At 35.2% G+C, this 18,765-nt stretch overlaps 1 protein-coding gene across 2 annotated transcripts in view; it reads left to right on the top strand.

Annotated features, from left to right (window-relative positions):
* Window positions 1-18,765, top strand: part of PBK (PDZ binding kinase) — a 29,391-nt gene extending 10,626 nt beyond the window's left edge. The window contains exons 4-8 of one of the 2 annotated variants that reach the window (XM_060102607.1): window positions 3,222-3,364; window positions 4,054-4,223; window positions 6,567-6,696; window positions 16,946-17,125; window positions 17,754-18,765. In XM_060102607.1, the coding sequence (XP_059958590.1) occupies window positions 3,222-3,364; window positions 4,054-4,223; window positions 6,567-6,696; window positions 16,946-17,125; window positions 17,754-17,953 (823 nt within the window). In that variant the 3' untranslated portion in view covers window positions 17,954-18,765. The remainder of the gene's footprint in view (window positions 1-3,221; window positions 3,365-4,053; window positions 4,224-6,566; window positions 6,697-16,945; window positions 17,126-17,753) is intronic. The other variant, XM_060102608.1, reaches the window with a different exon arrangement.

Raw genomic sequence — 18,765 nt, 5'->3', positions numbered from 1 at the left:
ATGGCCTTTTTTGTTTTTCTGGGTTATAATTCTCATTCAGAAGTACTTTTCCTCCAGAATTTTGAGGACATTGTTCAAGTGTTGCTGTTGAGAATTCTGAAGCCCTTCTGACTACTGATTCTTTTTATATATCTGTTCTATGTTATCTGTTCCTCCCACTGTAATTTCACAATGACATGCATGGGTGTGGGCCTCTTGGAAACTGAAAATTCCTGTTCTGAAATTTTTGAGAAATTATTTTTTTAATTACTTTGCTGATCATTTTACCCGTTTTTCTTTTTTTTTAAAAGTCAATTAATTAATTAATGGCTGTGTTGGGTCTTCATTGCTCCGTGCAGGCTTTCTCTAGTTGCGGTGAGCGGGGGCTACTCTTCGTTGTGGTGTGTGGGCTTCTCATTGCGGTGGCTTCTCGTTGTGGAGCATGGGCTCTAGGAACGCGGGCTTCAGTAGTTGTGGCATGCGGGCTCAGTATGTGGTGCGCAGGCTCTGGAGCGCAGGCTCAGTAGTTGTGGCGCACAGGCTCTAAAGCACAGGCTCAGTAGTTGTGGCCACGGGCTCAGTTGCTCCACAGCATGTGGGGTCTTCCCAGACCAGGGCTCGAACCCGCATCCCCTGCACCGGCAGGCGGATTCTTAACCACTGTGCCACTAGGTAAGTCCCATCACCCCTGTTTTTCTGTTCTCTGTCTTGGAACTCCTATTATTTGGACGTTGGATTTACTGGACTGATCTCTGATTTACCTTTATTTTATTTATTTTTTTGGTCTGTTTTTCTATTTTCTCTTTCTCTTTTTGTTCTATTTTCTGGGAGATTTCCCCAACTTCATCTTCTGATACTTCCATTGAGTTTTTCATTTTTGTCTATCTTGTTTTTAATTAATTATCTGAAAGTTTTCCTTTTAAAATGGCATCCTTAGTCTTGTGGGGATGCTAGACATGTTGTATATCTTGATCTGGATGTTGATAACACAGGTATATACACGTGTGAAAACTCACTGAGCATTTAGGGTGCATTTGGTCGTGAATTACTCTTTTCCTGTATGGCTCACAGGTTCTCAACTATGTCAGTCAACCTTAGGCTAAAGACCCTCTGCTTTTTCCCCTTTCAAAGCCAGTCTTCCATCTTCAGAAGCTGGGGGATAGAGGATGGGCAACTGTCTGCTGATACAGAATCGAGGATCGTATCTAGGAATGCACCTGCTTTTAAAACAACTTTCAAGAAGTTCATTGGGCCTGTTAAGTCAGTTACTTTCAAGCTTTTCAAGCTTCCAAGACTTGGTTGCTGTTGTCTCCTCTTCGTCATTTCCATCCTTGTCGGTCGGTGTATGTCTTAAAATATTCATTTGTTTTTATTTTAGAGGTGCCTGGGAGGGATCAAAATTATATGTGTATGTTCAGGCTATCATTTCAATTCAGAAGTCTGCATTTTTTACTGTGAAATTTGCATTGCTAGATAAAACCCAACATAGTTGTGATGTATTATTATGTTTTAATAAATGGATGGATTCATTTTACTGTTTGTTTAGAATATTTGCATATCTGATATAAGTAAAATTAGCTTGTGATTTTTCCTTTTCCTTTCCTTTTTCCTTGTGATTTTCCTTGTCCCTGTTTGATTTTTTTATTAAGGTTGTATTAGACTCATAGTCCCTTTTCATTCTATTCCCTGGAACAGTTTGTATGGGATTGAATAATGTGTTCCTTTAAAATTTAGTAAACTCACCTATAAAATTATCTAGGTTTTGTGTTTCTTGAGGGAAAATTTTAAACTCTTGATTACATTTCTTCTTTTATTCGTTTTCTTAGATTTTTAAAACAAATTTGTCCATTTTGTCTTTTAAATATATTGGCCTTAAAAGTTTTAGTATTTATTCACTTATATATTTTTAAATCTCTGCTGAATATGTCCCCATTTTTGTTTGCAATATTTGTGTCTCCTTTTGTTTTTTTCCTTGTGCAGTCTCAACAGAAATTTGCCTGTTTTATTAGTATTTTAGTGAACCAACTTTTCACTTGGAAAAGTTTTATTCAGATTTTGTAAATACATTCTTGTCATTCTGTAGGTTAGGATATGTTATGGAAAAGGTGAAGATGGACTTGCTCACTGAATTCTAAATAATCGAGAGCTATGGGGTACCCCTTGAAACTTGAAAAATATATTTTTCATATTAAATGAGATGGAAGAGGTATCCCCAAATGCTATTGTTATCTAAAACTGGAGGTTTAAGAATAATTTAGATAAACTTATGCATGATAGATATATATGAATTAAGAAATCTAGTGATCCTTTGAATACATGTTTTTTGATTTTAAACAGAGGTCCTGCAATCATAGAGCTGTGCTCATGAGATAGTACAGAGCTAAATGGGCTCTTGGTTCAATCTGTTGTTTTACCATCTTATGGTTGAACTTTTAATCTTTAACTTTTGAGGCTCTTTGACTAGCTTTTGTGCCCATATGCTGCATATACTTTGTCCTTTGTAATCTGCCATACTCCTAAACGCCTACCTTACCAGGTGAACAAACCGTTCCCTGACTTCGTTTTACCTGTTTGTTTATTTAGGCCTCGAAACATTTATACCTTAAATATTCTTAAAACAGCTGAATCTTCCTAGAAAATAGAAATTTACATTTTTTTCTTATTTTTATGTTTATTATTATCTCCCTAAACACATGTATATGGTGAGAGGTATATAAGATGAATTGCTAAGTCTGTTAGAGGCACAGTATTTGTAGGTGAAGAACAGTCTGTTATTCTTTGCATGGTTATATATGAGCCAAATGTATATCTTGTTTCTTAGGCATTAGTGTTTATTACTTTAACATTCTGTAACTCATATTTGGTACCTATAGTTAAATGCTTTTTGAGTAGTTGGTAGTTTGACATGCTTGAATGAAAAAATTAGAAAATACTATAGTAATTTTGAAATTTAAAATTTATAACATTTCATCTTTTTCCTTTTAGTTTTCTCTTTTTAACCCTTCCCTTCAGTAATAGATATCAGACTTCTCTCATAATCAATAGATTTATCAGATATAAGTACCCAATTAAAGAGGATGTATAACAGAAGTGTTGATAGTCTAAAATATTTTAACTAATTTTTTTAAAAAACAACAAATTATTATTAAGTCCTTTTCAAAATTTGGAAGTTCTTATTAGTCATTTGAAATGTATTATGGTTATTAATCTTTCTGTACATTTTTGATTAATTATTTTTTAAGATCTCCAAGAGGTTTGTCTCATTCTCCTTGGGCTGTGAAAAAGATTAATCCTAGATGTAATGATGATTATCAGAGTATGTATCAAAAGAGACTAACTGATGAAGCTAAGATTTTGAAAAGCCTTAATCATCCAAACATTATAGGTAAGTTTAGATTTATTTGGTAACAGTATCTGGTGTAGTATTCTGTTTATCCAGAAATGGTTTATATAATATCTTAACTGGTTTCATAAATAAAAATGAAGAGGGTAGTGATGGAGTTTGGCAAGAATCAAATTAATGTGAACATTCTAAAATAAAAATTAGTGGGAATTCCCTGGTGGTCCAGTGGTTAGGACCCTGTGCTTCCACTGCAGGGGGCACCGGTTCACTCCCTGGTCTGGGAACTAAAAAAAAATCCTGCAAGCCGCATGGCTTGGCCAAAAAAAAAAAAAAAAATTAGTATATATTTTTAGATGCTTAAGTATATATTTAAAACTTCATGGGAGTACATATAGTCATTTATGGTGCTGGTACTATGGAGAATTCAGGAGTGTAATATGATATTCATTTACATAATTTCCTTATTTTCATTTTTAATGTAAGTAGGGCTGGTGAAACCATTATATTTAGGAAGGCATTGAGTATTAAAAAATATCTCAATTTGTGATACTATTGGCAAACACTGAAGGCATTTTAAATTAGATCTACTGAATGAGTTTTGTAAATAATAGCTATTTCATTTTATATTTGACAGTGTTAATCCAGATCTGTATTCGGTCACATTACTGTAAAAAACTTAAATACTGTTGTTCTTCCCTATTCCAGTAACAAAATGTCGTATTTTCTTTAAGGTTACCGTGCTTTCACTAAAGCTAGCGATGGTAGTCTGTGTCTTGCTATGGAATATGGAGGTGAAAAGTCTCTGAATGACTTAATAGAAGAACGAAATAGAGATAGCCGAGATCCTTTTCCAGCAGCCATAATTTTAAAAGTTGCTTTGAATATGGCAAGAGGGTTAAAGGTAACTATGCTATTATATATATATATTTTTAAGATTTATTTATTATCTATTTATTTATTTTTGGCTGCGTCAGGTCTTTGTTGTGGCACACGAGATCTTTGTTGAGGCATTGCGGGATCTTTCATTGCAGCGGGTGGCCTTCTCTCTAGTTGTGGCATGTGGGTTTTCTCTTCTCTAGTTGTGGCATGTGGGCTCCAGGGCACGTGGGCTCTGTAGCTTGCGGCATGCGGGCTCTCTGGTTGAGGCGTGAGCTCAGTAGTTGTGGCGTGCTGACCTAGTTGCCCCGCAGCATGTGAGATCTTAGTTCCCTGACCAGGGATTGAACCTGCGTCTCCTGCATTGTAAGGCGGAGTCTTCACCACTGGATGACCAGGGGAATCCCATGCTATTATATTTTAAATGACTTTTGTGGGACCTGAAGAAACTAAATACTTTATTTATTTATTATTTAAAATGTTGTGTTTAATTTCTGCTGTACATCAAAGTGACTCAGTTATACTTATATATTCTTTTTCATTATGGTTTATCCTAGGATATTGAATATAGTTCCCTGTGCTATACAGTAGAACCTTGTTATTTATCTATCCTATATATAGTAGTTTGCATCTGCTAATCCCAAACTCCCAATCCTTCCCTCCCCTACCCAGCCTCCCCCTTGGCAACCACAAGTCTGCTCTCTGTATTTGTGAGTCTGTGTCTACTTTGTAAATAAGTTCATTTGTGTAATATTTTAGATTCCACATATAAGTGATAATCATATGGTATTTGTCCTTCTCTTTCTGACTTACCTAGTATGATAATCTCTAGGTCCATCCATGTTGCTACAAATGGCATTATTTCATTCTTTTTAATGGCTGAGTAATATTTCACTCTGTGTGTGTGTGTGTGTGTGTTTATATACACATCTTCTTTATCCATTCATCTGTCGATGAACAGATACTAATATACCTAACTCCAAGGTGGAATTTTTTTCCCAAAGAGTGAGTTGCTTTAAGTTAAAGTCTTTATAGTATCTCTCACATTGAAGAGTGCACTGTTTATTTATTTTGATCAGCAAAGTATTGTTAGAGGCCTTCACACCTTCACATAGCCTTAAATAACCCAAGTCAGGAAGTTTTGCTTATAGAGATTGTGTGTTAGATTTAGTTAAATGGACTAATATATTTAAAACAAATTTAGTCATTATTCCTGGGGGTGTACTCTAACCCTCTGTTGCTATAAACAAGCCTTTCAAAGATTTTTTTGTGGGATACTAAGTTTTGGACATGGTGAATATACATCTATAGGTCAAGTGAAAAAAGTGCTCTCAATGTTATGCAAACAAATTATTGTGCCTTTGAGTAGACATACTGTAAGAAATAAGTAAGAGATAAAAAGAATTCTTTATCCTAAATAACTTAAGTAATTATGGCTCCAGAAAATTGTTGGATGACTCAAAAAACAGATTATGTAATGATACTGATGTCAGAGTTGCATGTTAAGAATTCAAATAAAGTTGTTTCATGAAATGTGAAACTGGAAAAAGGCAATATTTCTAAATATATTTTAATATGTATATGGAAAAACTGATTTTAAATAGGTAAGATGAACTAAATTAATAATTTGAATTATTTAATAAATAATTATTTTAAATGTGTATAATGGAATTAATAAATTACATTATAAATATATTTGAGCATATTCAATTTATGGTCAGCAACATTTAAATTAAGCACAGTAAGTGTTCCAAGTTTAATACCAAGAATTGTTTCTGCATCATTTTCAGGCCCAGCTCACAGTAGATGCCCAAATGCTGATGAGTGAAAAAATAACAGTTTTGCAGGACGTTTTTGATTATGGATGAATATCATCACTTGTCAGTTCTAAGAAAGAGTTAATGTGTAAAACAAAATATAGTCTTAGATTACATTACTCCTTCATCTTCTGCTTGTGAATTATTTGTAGCATTATCTCAACAATTTGTTTGAGGAAACCCTGTGTCATTGTGAAGATAACAAAATTATTTCTAAAAATTACTAGCCTCAAGTAAAATTGTAGTATATTTTGAAATCTGCAGTAGCATCTTTGATGTAAAAGTATGTGAGGTGGGTTTGAAAATTAAAAGTTAGCTTATCTATAAATAGACAGTTTCCAAGGAATCTTTCAGATTTCTGGTCAGTATAGCAGACCAAGATAGCTTGGGATGGTCCCTTCTCTAGCTTCGAATAATTTGAAATGATGGACAGATATAAGCCTGTAGGTTAGGAAGGGCATTCAAGTTGTTATTTTTGTTTGAGAGTTACCATATTTTTTTAATTAGTTTGTATTTTTTGCTCAGATGTGTTTAATTTTCCACTCTTTTAGTATTTGCACCAAGACAAGAAACTGCTTCATGGAGATATAAAGTCTTCAAATGTTGTTATTAAAGGTGATTTTGAAACAATTAAAATCTGTGATGTAGGAGTCTCTCTACCGTTGGATGAAAATATGACCGGTAAGTAGAATTCTAATTCTTTTTTTAAAATAAATTTATTTATTTATTTTTATTTTTGGCTGCATTGGGTCTTTGTTGCTGCATGTGGGCTTTCTCTAGTTGCGGCAAGCAGGGGCTGCTCTTCGTTGCGGTGTGCAGGCTTCTCATTGAGATGGCTTCTCTTGTTGCGGAGCACAGGCTCTAGGTGCAGGGGCTTCAGTAGTTGTGGCGCAGGGGCTCAGTTGCTCTGCGGCATGTGGGATCTTCCCGGAGCAGGGTTCGAACCCATGTTCCCTGCGTTGGCAGGCAGATTCCTAACCACTGCGCCACCAGGGAAGTCCCAAGAATTCTAATTTTTAAAATTGCTTTTATACAGTATTTAAATTTCTAATTTTTACATATTTAAAAAGGTAATAAGTTCATATTCTTCAAAAATCAAAAACTATGAATAAAAAGTGTACAATAAAAAAAACCCTTCTTTTATGTCTCTCTTCTACTCAGCCTCTAGCCCCCTTTCTTGCCACACACACAATATAAATTATTGGTTTCTCATTAGCATATATTTTAATTGAAGAAATGTGGAGAACTGTTTCTAACCTGGATTGAGATTTTTAAGTGGTAAAAGATCTGGGAATAGAAAACAAAATTTTTATAAGGTTTTGTAAAGGAATTCATTTAGCATCAGCATAGTGACAAGATTTGGGAAACTGCTGGAAGAAACTGGACTGGGAGTAGGAAAGAAGGGTGCTAATTAAGGCCTGTCTCCTGCTTTTTGCCCCTTGGCCCACCGCACCTCATTCTTCTCTCTTTATTGTCAATACTGACCATTCTCTTCTCAGGGAATTTAAGATATGTTCTTTCTTTTTTTTTTTTTTAATACCTTCTTTGAATATTGTTTTCCATTATGGTTTATCATAGGATATTGAATATAGTTCCCTGTGCTATACAGGAGGACCTTGTTGTTTATCCATCCTCTATATAAAAGCTTACGTCTGCTAACCCCAACCTCCCACTCCATCCCTCCCCGAAGCCCCTCCCCCTTGGCAACCACCAGTCTGTTCTCTATGTCCATGATTCTGTTTCATAGATAGGTTCGTTTGTCTCATTTTAGTTTCCACATATAAGTGATATCATATGGTATTTGTCTTTCTCTTTCTGACTTACTTCACTTAGTATGATAATCTCTAGTTGCATCCATGTTGCTGCAAATGACATTATTTCATTCTTTTTCATGACTGAATAGTATTCCATTGTATATATGTACCACATATTCTTTATCCATTCATCTGTTGATGGACATTTAGGTTGTTTCCATGTCTTGGCTATTGTGAATAGTGCTGCTGTGAACATAGGGGTGCATGCATCTTTTTGAATTATAGTTTTGTCTGGATATACACCCAGAAGTGGGATTGCTGGATCCTAACAGTAATTTTATTTTTACTTTTCTGAGGAACCACCATACTGTTTTCCACAGTGGCTGCACCAACTTACATTCCCACCAACAGTGTAGGAGGGTTCCATTTTCTCCACACCTTCTCCAGCATTTATTTGTACACTTTTTAATGATGGCCATTCTGACCAGCGTGAGGTGGTATCTCATTGCAGTTTTGATTTGCATTTCTCTAATAATTACCAATGTTGAGCATCTTTTCATGTACCTATTGGCCATCTGTAGTTCTTCTTTGGAGTAATGTCTATTTAGATCTTCTGCCCATTTTTCTATTGATTTGTTTGTTTTATTGTCGTTGAGTTGTATGAGCTGTTTGTATATTTTGGAAACTAATCCCTTGTCATTCACATCATTTGCAAATATTTTCTCCCATTCTGTAGGTTATCTTTGTTTTGTTTATGGTTTCCTTTGCTGTACAAAAGCTTGTAAGTTTGATTAGGTCCCATTTATTTTTGTTTTTATTTCTGTCGCCTTGGGAGACTGACCTAAGAAAACATTGGTACGATTTATGTCATAGAATGTCTTGCCTATGATCTCTTCTAGGAGTTTTATGGTGTCTTGTCTTATGTTTAAGTGTTTAAGCCATTTTGAGTGGCTTTGTGAATGATGAGCGGGTGTGACGGGGTGCGGCTGTACAGCTTCCCCAATACCACTTGCTGAAGAGACTGTAGGGAATTTAAGATATGTTCTTGATGAGAAACAAAAACAAAAAGCAAAAGGCTTAAAGAGAAAGCCTCTGCTTTCAACATATTATCTAATAAATAATATTTAAATTTACCTCTTTATATAAATATAAGGTAGAGGGAAGGCTAATGATACTGTTTCGAACTTATGTACATCTTAATTTCTAGTTAAAACCTACAAGTTGAATTGAAGGAAAAAGCCAAGATAAATAGATTGACTTTATAATGATGTCTGTAATCATTAGTAAAGATAGAAATGGCCTGAACCCTTAGGCTAATTAACTGGTACAAGGTTGAAACTTCAGCAAATAAAAGGAGAAATTGTCAAAAAGAATAAAAATAAGATTTTTAGCATAATTTTCTCAATCCTTAATAGATCTAATAGACAAAACTAAGATGTAAAAGATCAGAGTAAATAATAAGTTCAATCTCTATGCATTAGAATATTTATCAAAATTGACCATATACTAGTTAGGTTACAAAAGAAAATCTCAGATTACAAAAAGTAAAAATAGACTAAAGGTTAACATTCATTATCCTCAATGCTATAAATATAGAAATTGGTAGTACAGTTGGAAACAAAAATTCAGGAATTTAATATAATTGTGTATAGTTCTTGGCCAAAAGAAGTGAAATTCCAGTTACACGCTATTTAGAAAATAATGAGAACGTAAGAACGAATCAAAACCTATTTGATATGGTCAAAAGTACTCAAAGGAAAACATTTTCATTCTTTAACCTTTATGAAATTGAGTATTCAACTGAAATCAGAAAAAAAAAATGAAGCCCTAAAAGAAAGAAATTAATGAATGAGAAAATCTATAAATTCTGTAATATCCCAATATGTTCTATGTTATTGTAGAACATTTCAAAGAGAATGTAAAGTTTATCCTTGAGGATACATGTTCAAACACAGCCAGGAAAATTCTGTGAAAGAGTGTTAGTAGGAATTTTCCTGACCAGATGTTAAGTATTATAAAAGCTATAGTAATTAAAGCCGTGATACTCATGCCAAACTCGGCAGAAAATTTTAACATAAGAGTCAAGAGATAGTTCCCAAATATATAAAATTTGTTATATGATAAAGGTGACATTTTTGTATTAGTGAGAAAGAGGTAGTTGAGGCAGTAAATGATGGTGTCTGGTCATTTTAGAGAAAGTTGTTTTCTGTCCTCACACTCTAATCCCTGTAGATCAAAGGTTAAAAAAAAAAAAGCAGAAAAAATTGTTGGTGAATATTTCCTTAATGTTGGGCTTAAGAAGGACACCAGAGGTAGAAACCATTTTTTAAAAAAAAGTCATGACTACTGAAAATTCTTTGAAAAATTTCTGTATGTTAGTATGAGCAACAGTATAGATTAATATACTCTCATACACTACGTAGAAGTTGCAATTGGTGTATCATTCAGGTTAAGGTAAGTTTTGCTATGGTAACATAGACCCTCAAAAACCTCAGTGCCGGGCCTCCCTGGTGGCGCAAGTGGTTGAGAGTCTGCCTGCCGATGCAGGGGATACGGGTTCGTGCCCCGGTCTGGGAGGATCCCATATGCCGCGGAGCGGCTGGGCCCGTGAGCCATGGCCGCTGAGCCTGTGCGTCCGGAGCCTGCGCGTCCGGAGCCTGTGCTCCGCAACGGGGGAGGCCACAACAGTGAGAGGCCCGCATACCGCAAAAAAAAAAAAAAAAAAAAAAACACCTCAGTGCCTTAAACCAAGGCTTATTATTCAAGCTACATGTCCATTAGGGCTGTGTTCCATGTCATTCGCATGTTAGGACCTAAGCTGCTAGGACATCCACTATATGGAATACTGCCATTGTTGTGTGGAAGGTAAAAAAAACCTCTAGAGCTGCACTGTCCACTACAGTAGCCACTAGCTATGTATGGCTGTTTAAATTAATTAATATTTAAAAAATTTTAAAATTCATTTCTCAGCCACTTTAGGCACATTTCAAGTACTCAGTAGCTACGTGTGGTTAGTGGCTACCGTATTGGACAATGCAGATACAGAACATTTTTATCATCACAGAAAGTTCTGTTGGACAGTGCCACCCTAGAAAGTCTTGCACTAACAATTAAATGCTCCAGCTTAGAAATGACACAGGTCACTTCTTTCACAAGTCACTGACTGGAACTAGTCAAATGGCTTCACCCAGCCATGACAGGCCAGAAAGTGTGGTCCTTCTGTGTGTCGAGAAGGTGGTCCTTCTGTGCGTGTAGAAAGTGGAGAGCATGAACTGCTTGACGTACAGCACTAGTAACTACCACAGTGCTGTAGCCTTTTCAGAGGGCAGTTGGAAATACGTATTTCTCTAAAAAACAAAACCCTGAAAAATGTTTATGCCCTTCGATCCTGTAATTTCATTTCCAAGAACACATTCCAAAGAAATAATGGGGCAGTGCAGGTATTTTTTTTTACAATAACCTGGTATATTAATTTCTGGAAAAGTCAAAAGCTAGAACTAGGCTTATAGAAGAAATAGAGTTGGAACAGAAGAATCAAAACCCATGCAACCTTGAAAACAAAGCAATACCCAAAACAGTAACAATCCTAGCAAAAATACTAACACCTTAGATCTTCACTGGCACCCAGTATCATTCAGTGTTGTGTAGCCACGAATCCTGGGTTTGTGCTTCCTTGAAGGTAAATGTGAGGGTGTTTATTTTCGATATATACTTTTCATTAAAATTAAAAATTTGATCTGGCGTTTTCAATAAAAAAGTATCATATCACTTACATGTGGAATCTAAACAATAAACTAGTGAATATCACAAAAAAAGAAACAGACTCACAGATATAGAGAACAAACTAGTGGTTACCAGTGGGGAAAAGGAAGGGAGGAGAGGCAAGATAAGGGTAGGGAATTAAGAGGTACAGACTACTATGTATGAAATAAATAAGCTACAGGGATATGTTGTACACACAGGAAGTATAGCCAATATTTTATAGTTAACTATAAATGGAATATAACCTTTAAATATTGTGAATCACTATGTTGTGTACCTGAAATTTATATAATATCGTACATCAACTAGACCTCAATAAAAAATTATAATAATAACAAAAAAGTATTTATAAGCTTGGGGGAAATGTCTTGGCAGCTCTTTTACCTGCACTCTCAGCTTCACCAGATAGTTTAGTGTTATAGTCAGCCCAGCAGTTCTTAAAGCAGTGCTCTGAGGGAAGGTGTTTCTGCGGGCTAAGGCTTTTTCTTTGTGAGGAAGTTTACTCCTAATTACTTAAAAGATAACATTAACATACTGGGGAAAAAATCACATAATTAATCTTTTTTACTAGTTGTGTATGAGCTAATTTGTGTTAGAAAAATACACATTGTACCAGAATAGATTTTGCAAGAATGTAAGAGAATGTCCATCAATAAGGAAGGGATGGTGTTATTTATTGTACCACCACACAATAGAATGCCATATATCCATTAAAATTATATAGGTTTACATTTGTTGGGATGGAAATATATCTAAATATGTTAAGTGAGATGAACAGATGATAAAATAGCACCTAAAGTATGTATTTACCTACCCATTAAGAGAAGTTTAAAAAATACTAAATTTTTAAAAGCTTTGTGTTTTAATAGGTAACATAGTCACATATTTCACAACTATAATATACACAGGGTATTTTTTAAAAAGCCCAAATCTTAACAGTGGTAAATTCCAGGTTGATTATTTATTTAGCAAATATTTTTAATACTAAGTACAGTCAGGCGTTATGCCAGGAACTATAAATATAGAAGAAAAAAGGATAGACACAGTCCTTACCCTTTTAGGGCTTATAATCTAGATGGAAAGCAGTCCTTGAATAACTAACACTAAAGTACAATGACCATTATGATGTAAGGAATTTTGTAATCATGACAGTGCCACAGCTCAGCCTAGATGTTGAGAAAGGCCTCCCTAAATAATTAGTGTTTAAGCTGAGACTTGAAGGATGAGCAGAACCTCCAGTTTCATCAGTTTTCAGTTTGGGTCTGTGAGAACGGAAAAAGGTAATGTCCGCTTAAACTCTTTGAAAGTACTAAAGGGCAATAAAATATTTAAGTTGTTTCTGTGTTGACAAGAAGGAATGACTGAACCATTGACTTATGATCTCATCAAACTTTTGTCAGAAGAATTTATCTTCACAGAGGAGTAAACTTCATTAGTAACATATGTGGGGGAGCCACTTCTATTATGTTTAAAATCTAAGCACAGACTTGGAGAAATGTATTAAGTGGACATATAGGAAGTACACTTGTGGTTGGCTGGAGTCTCCAATTGGAACTGATATATTAGACCCAGACTTCTAGAAAGCTACTCTTTAGCATGGCGGATCCCTGTAGGAATTTGACCTATTTCGAATGGGGTATGAATCCTTCCTTATTGCCACAGTGTCACTGCCCATGTGGACCATGTCTGTAGACTCTTTACCCGGTCATGCATTCCATTAGGGCCTCTTAGATGTGAGGTGATATGGGGGAAAACTTCAAGCAGCTAATACTGGACATGACTGCCTTCCAAACTTTATCTCCTAAAGCTGGGTTAAGTAAAAAGGCTGTCACAGACACATATTTTGTTCTGGCCACCCAATGCTGGGTACTGTTCTAGTCTGGCATCATTGTTCTCACTTCATCTTCAGATAGAGCCCACTTACTTCTTAGGCAGATTTCCTCAAAATGCTGAATGGATGAATGAGTGCTTGTTGGCTGGAATCTTCAATTTCCTGACTTCTGTATTTTCATTTCTTCCTTCTTGGTCTGCCCCTTTAGTTCTCTAAATGTTAGTTTCCTTCTTTCTCCCCTTTCTTTGTAAATTTCTTGAGACCCTCAAGGCAGACTTTCCTTTAGTTCTGAAGAGAAGCTTCTTTCATTAAACAGGCTTCCTGTGTTTTATTTTCTACTTCCTGTGTGAAAGTGAATTATATTAATTCAGTTTGTTTTCACTCTAACCTTATTTGTGAGGAAATGGAGATTATAGCAATCAAGTACTGAAAAATTCCATTTTTAGTACAATATACTCTGAAGTGAATGTTCTATTTGTGTTTGAGTTTATCCTAGTCATAGCAGAAGTAAAGATTTTTAAATATGAAAAGGAACATGTAGAAAATTATGGAAGAAATTATAGAGTATCTTTGTTGACTACAATGGAATTAAGTTAGAAACCAGTAACAATAAGATGTCTAGGAAAACCCCAAGTATTTGGAAATTCAAATAACCTATGTGTCAAAGAAAATGACAAGGGAAATTAGAAAATATTTTGAATTGAATAAAAAGGAAAGCAGTACATATCAAAAATGTGTGAGATATAGCTAAAGCAGGGCTTAGAGGGAAATTTGTAGCTGTGTATGTGATTATAGTAGAAAAAAGAAGGGATGTGAATGAATAATTTATGTTCCATCTTAAGCTAGAAAAAGAAGAGCAAGACAGGTCCAGAGTAAGTCAAAGGAAAGAAATAATAAATATATGAGCAGAAATCAGTGAAATAAAAAATAAACACGAGAAAATATTAATAAAGCCAAAAGCTGCTTCTCTGAAAGATAATAAAATTGACAGATCCTTAGCTGGATTGATCAAGAAAAAACACAAATCTCCAACATCAGGAATGAAAGAAAGGTTATCACTACAGATCCTGCACACATTTAAAGATTAATAGGCCATTACAGACAACGTAATGCCAACAAATTTGACAACTTAAATGAAGAGAACAATTTCCTTGAGAAATACAATTTACCAAAATTGGTATAGGAAGTAATAGGAAGTCCAAGTAGCCCTATATCTATTAAACATTCCCCCAGAGAAAGCCCAACACCCAGATGTTTTCACTGCTGATTTCTATCAAACATTCAAGGAAGAAATGACACCGATTTTACATAAATTTTTCAGAAAATAGAGGAGTAGGGACCACTGACCAACTTGTTCTGAGGCCAGCATAACTCTGATATCAAAACCTGACAAATACTCATGAAAAAAGAAAATCACCGACTCACATAGGTGCAAAAATCCTTGACAAAATATTAGCAAATTGAATCTAACAGTATATAAAAAGGATAGTACATCTGACCAACAAGAGTTTATCCCAGGAAAGAAAAGTTATTTTAATATTCAGAAGTTTATGCTAGCCACCATATTAACAAATTTGAAAACTGTTTTGAGATTTGTAAACATCTCAGTTGAAGCAGAAAAAGCATTTAACAAAATCCAACTTGCGTTCATGATCAAAATTGCTAACTAGACAAAGAAGGGAACTTAGCCTCAGAAAGGGTATCTAACAGAAAAACCTTCGGCAGCATCGTACTTACAGAACAAGGCTTATGTGCCTGCTCTCACCAGTGTTAAACACTGTCTTATAGTCCTACCATTAACATAAGGCAAGAAAAAAGTAAAAGGCATCAAGGTTGAGGAGGAAATGAAATTGTTTAGGTAGAAAAACTCAAGGAATCTACAGAATAACTACTACAACCAATAAATGAAGTTAGCTATTATATTTCTATATATTCAAAATAAATAATGAAAAAAAGAAAAATTTAAGATTTCTATTTACAAATATAGCTGTCCTCCAGTTTCCACAGGTTTGCTTTCCAGTTTCAGTTACCTGCAGTCCGAAAATATTAAATAGAAAATTCCAGAAATAAATAATTCATAAGTTTTAAATTGCTTGCTATTCTGAGTAACGTGATGAAATCCTGCCATCCCACCTGGGAAGTGAATCATCCCTTTGTCCAGCATATCCTGCCCGTTAGTCACTCTGTAGCCATCTCGGTTATCAGATGACTGTTGCCAGTATGGCGGTGCTTGAGTCCAAGTGAACCTTATTTTACTTAATAATGGCCCCAAAGTGAGAGAGTAGTGATGCTGGCAATTCAGATATGCCGAAGAGAAGCCATAAAGTGCTTCTTTTAAGTGAAAAGGTGAAAGTTCTCGATTTAATAAAGAAAGAAAAAAAAAATCTTATGCCGAGGTTGCTGAGATCTACAGTAAGGACGAATCTTCTGTCCATGAAAGTGTGAAGAAGGAAAAAGAAATTTATACTAGTTTTGCTGTTACACCTCAAACTGCAGAAGTTATGGCCATAGTGTGTGATAAGTGCGTAGTTAAGAAGAAAAAGGCATCAGATTTGTACAATAAGATAATTTTGAGACAGAAGGAGAGACCACATTCACATAACTTTTATGACAGTTTATTGTTATAATTGTTCTATTTTATTATGTTGTTAATCTCTTACAGTGCCTAATTTATGAATTAAACTATCATAGGTGTGTATGTATAGGAAAAAAATAGTATATATATGGTTTAGTACTATCCATGGTTTTCAGGCATCCACTGGGGATCTTGGAATGTATCCCCCAGGTATGAGGGGAGACTGCTGTACCAAAAAGCATAAAATATTCAAGAATAAGTTTAACAAAAAGTCCAAGACCTCTTTATTGAACACCGTAAAGCTTCACTGAGAGAATTAAATAAGATGTTAAGTAAATGGAGAGATCATGATTGTGGATTGACAGACACAATACTGTTTAGATATTAATTCTTCCCAAACTGATCTAGAGATTCAGTCCAATCCCAATCAAAATTCTAGTTGGCCTTTTCGTTGAAATTGACAAGCTGGCTCTAACGTTTAAATGGAAATGTGAGTGGACCTATGTCATTCCTGGGCAGAGAAGCTTTAAGAGCCACTGTGTGATTCCACTCTCCCTTTTCCCTGATTTAGCAATCATAGAAGCAAAGACGTGGTAATTTTCTCAGCTGAAAGACAGCATGGTTTGAAAAATGAAGAAACTGAGGCACAGAGATTGTGATCTGCTCATGGTCACACAGCTTGCACATGTCTTTGGACCCGGGCAAGGCAATCTGGCTCCAGAGTCTGTACCTCCAGACATCCACAATCTATGTTCCTACCCCTTTCTAAGAGAATTGCTGTTTCTCTACACCCTTGCCAACTGACTAGCTTTTTGAATATTTAACAATCTGATAGGGAAAGACTCTTTTTACAAGGTTAAGTGTATTTTTCATGTTTACTGGTTATATTTATTAACCTTTAAAAACATGTTAAATAACTTGCTCATTGTTCTTTGGGTTGTTTGCCTTTCTTAGTGGTTTCTGGTGCTTGCCCTTATGACCATCTTGCCTGTATTTTACTTGTTTCAGTGACTGACCCTGAGGCCTGTTATATTGGCACTGAGCCTTGGAAACCTAAGGAAGCTCTGGAGGAGAATGGTATTATTACTGACAAGGCAGACATATTTGCCTTTGGCCTTACTCTGTGGGAAATGATGACTTTATCTATTCCACACATTAGTCTTCCAGATGATGATGATGATGATGAAGGTATAACTGCATATTTTTAACATAAATCCCAATCTCTTCAGTTTGAACTAAAGAATAGCTTATAAAATTATATTTTCTCTATTAAGTTAAAATTTTAAAGAGCAATTAGTTTGATTTAGTGGCATAAGATGTAGGTTATATTAATACTGATGATTAATTTGGTACCATCCTGGTTTAATCTCATACAAATGAGATGTAGAGTAAATGAGAACAGGGAGGTAAATTGAGAAAATCCAGAGGAGCAAAAAGTTACCTTAAAAACTCCCCTTGCCTGAGAAAATGATTGGAAAGCTACAACAGTAAGAGGGTTGGGGTCAGTAACCTTTAAATCCCTGACAGGGACTTCCCTGGATGTCCAGTGGTTAAGACTCTGTGCTTCCACTGCAGAGGGCACAGGTTAGATTCCTGGTCGGGGAACTAAGATCCCACATGCCACGTGTGCGGCCAAAAAATTCCCTGACAGTAGCTAATCTACACCATGGCAGGACAATTGAAGAGACTGCCTGTGTAAAATGAAAAGCGTATTGGATGATGAATTCTTATTTCAGGAGAGTGAATTTGAGCAGTCGCTAAGCTTTTCCATGATTTAAAGTGATTTTGTTTCAATCTCCAACTCCTTCATGAACAGATAACACCTTTGATGAAAGTGACTTTGATGATGAAGCATACTGTGCAGCTTTGGGAACCAGGCCACCTGTTAATATGGAAGAACTGGATGAATCGTACCAGAAAGTAATTGAGCTCTTCTCTGTATGCACTAATGAAGACCCTAAAGATCGTCCTTCTGCTGTGCACGTAGTTGACGCTTTGGAAATGGATGTCCTGTGATCACCTCATACTCATGACTACCGGAGCTTCAAGTATAGCTTGTGTGTATAGCTGTTCTGTTTACCATAATGCATTTATATACTTAAATAATTATTAGACTTTTCAGAAGTGGCCTATTTTAGGACCATAGATAGCACCTTTTTAACATTTGAACGACTTTCTATTATAAAGGTATTTCGTGTATGCTTATGCTAGTAAGCTTTTGAGATTGTAGAGGGTTTTCTATAAAGTTTAAGAAACTAGTTACTCAAGTATTTGAGCTTGTTTATACAGATTTAAAATAAAGTGCTGTAAACTCTAACATTAATTTGGATTGAGTGACTATTACTTTTATTAATGATCTTTCTTAGATATTCTCTATTTTAATGGATCTATTGAAATTAGCACTTTGTGTATTACAAAATAGATCTACATTTGCTTATCTTTTAAAACATTAAAGCTTTTGCTGGCCTTTCTTGGCTGATGTGCTTATTAAATAAGGTCACTGAGACCAGAGACCTGGGATATGGCTCAAAAGAGTAGCTCCTTGGATATTTCTAAACATTTTTGGTTAAGGCTTTTCTTGCTCTCTTGGCTCCAGGCATATCTTTGGGTTTTGCTTTAATTTATTAAATGTATTTTCTGTACTTGTATCTTTAAAATTTTTTAAATTTACTAATCTGTACTTAAGCATATCACAGTATTGGTGTAAAAATAATAAAACTCTAATAGAACAATATAGAGTAAAGGACTTTAGTTACCAGAAGGTGTATTATCTTATTTGGTACTCCATTGTTTTGAATGTTGTCATTAAACTTACTGAGTGAAAGTGA

Source organism: Mesoplodon densirostris, chromosome 6 (assembly GCF_025265405.1).
Source record: "Mesoplodon densirostris isolate mMesDen1 chromosome 6, mMesDen1 primary haplotype, whole genome shotgun sequence".
Classification (NCBI taxonomy): domain Eukaryota; kingdom Metazoa; phylum Chordata; class Mammalia; order Artiodactyla; family Ziphiidae; genus Mesoplodon; species Mesoplodon densirostris.
This window is presented reverse-complemented; position numbering and strand designations above follow the sequence as displayed.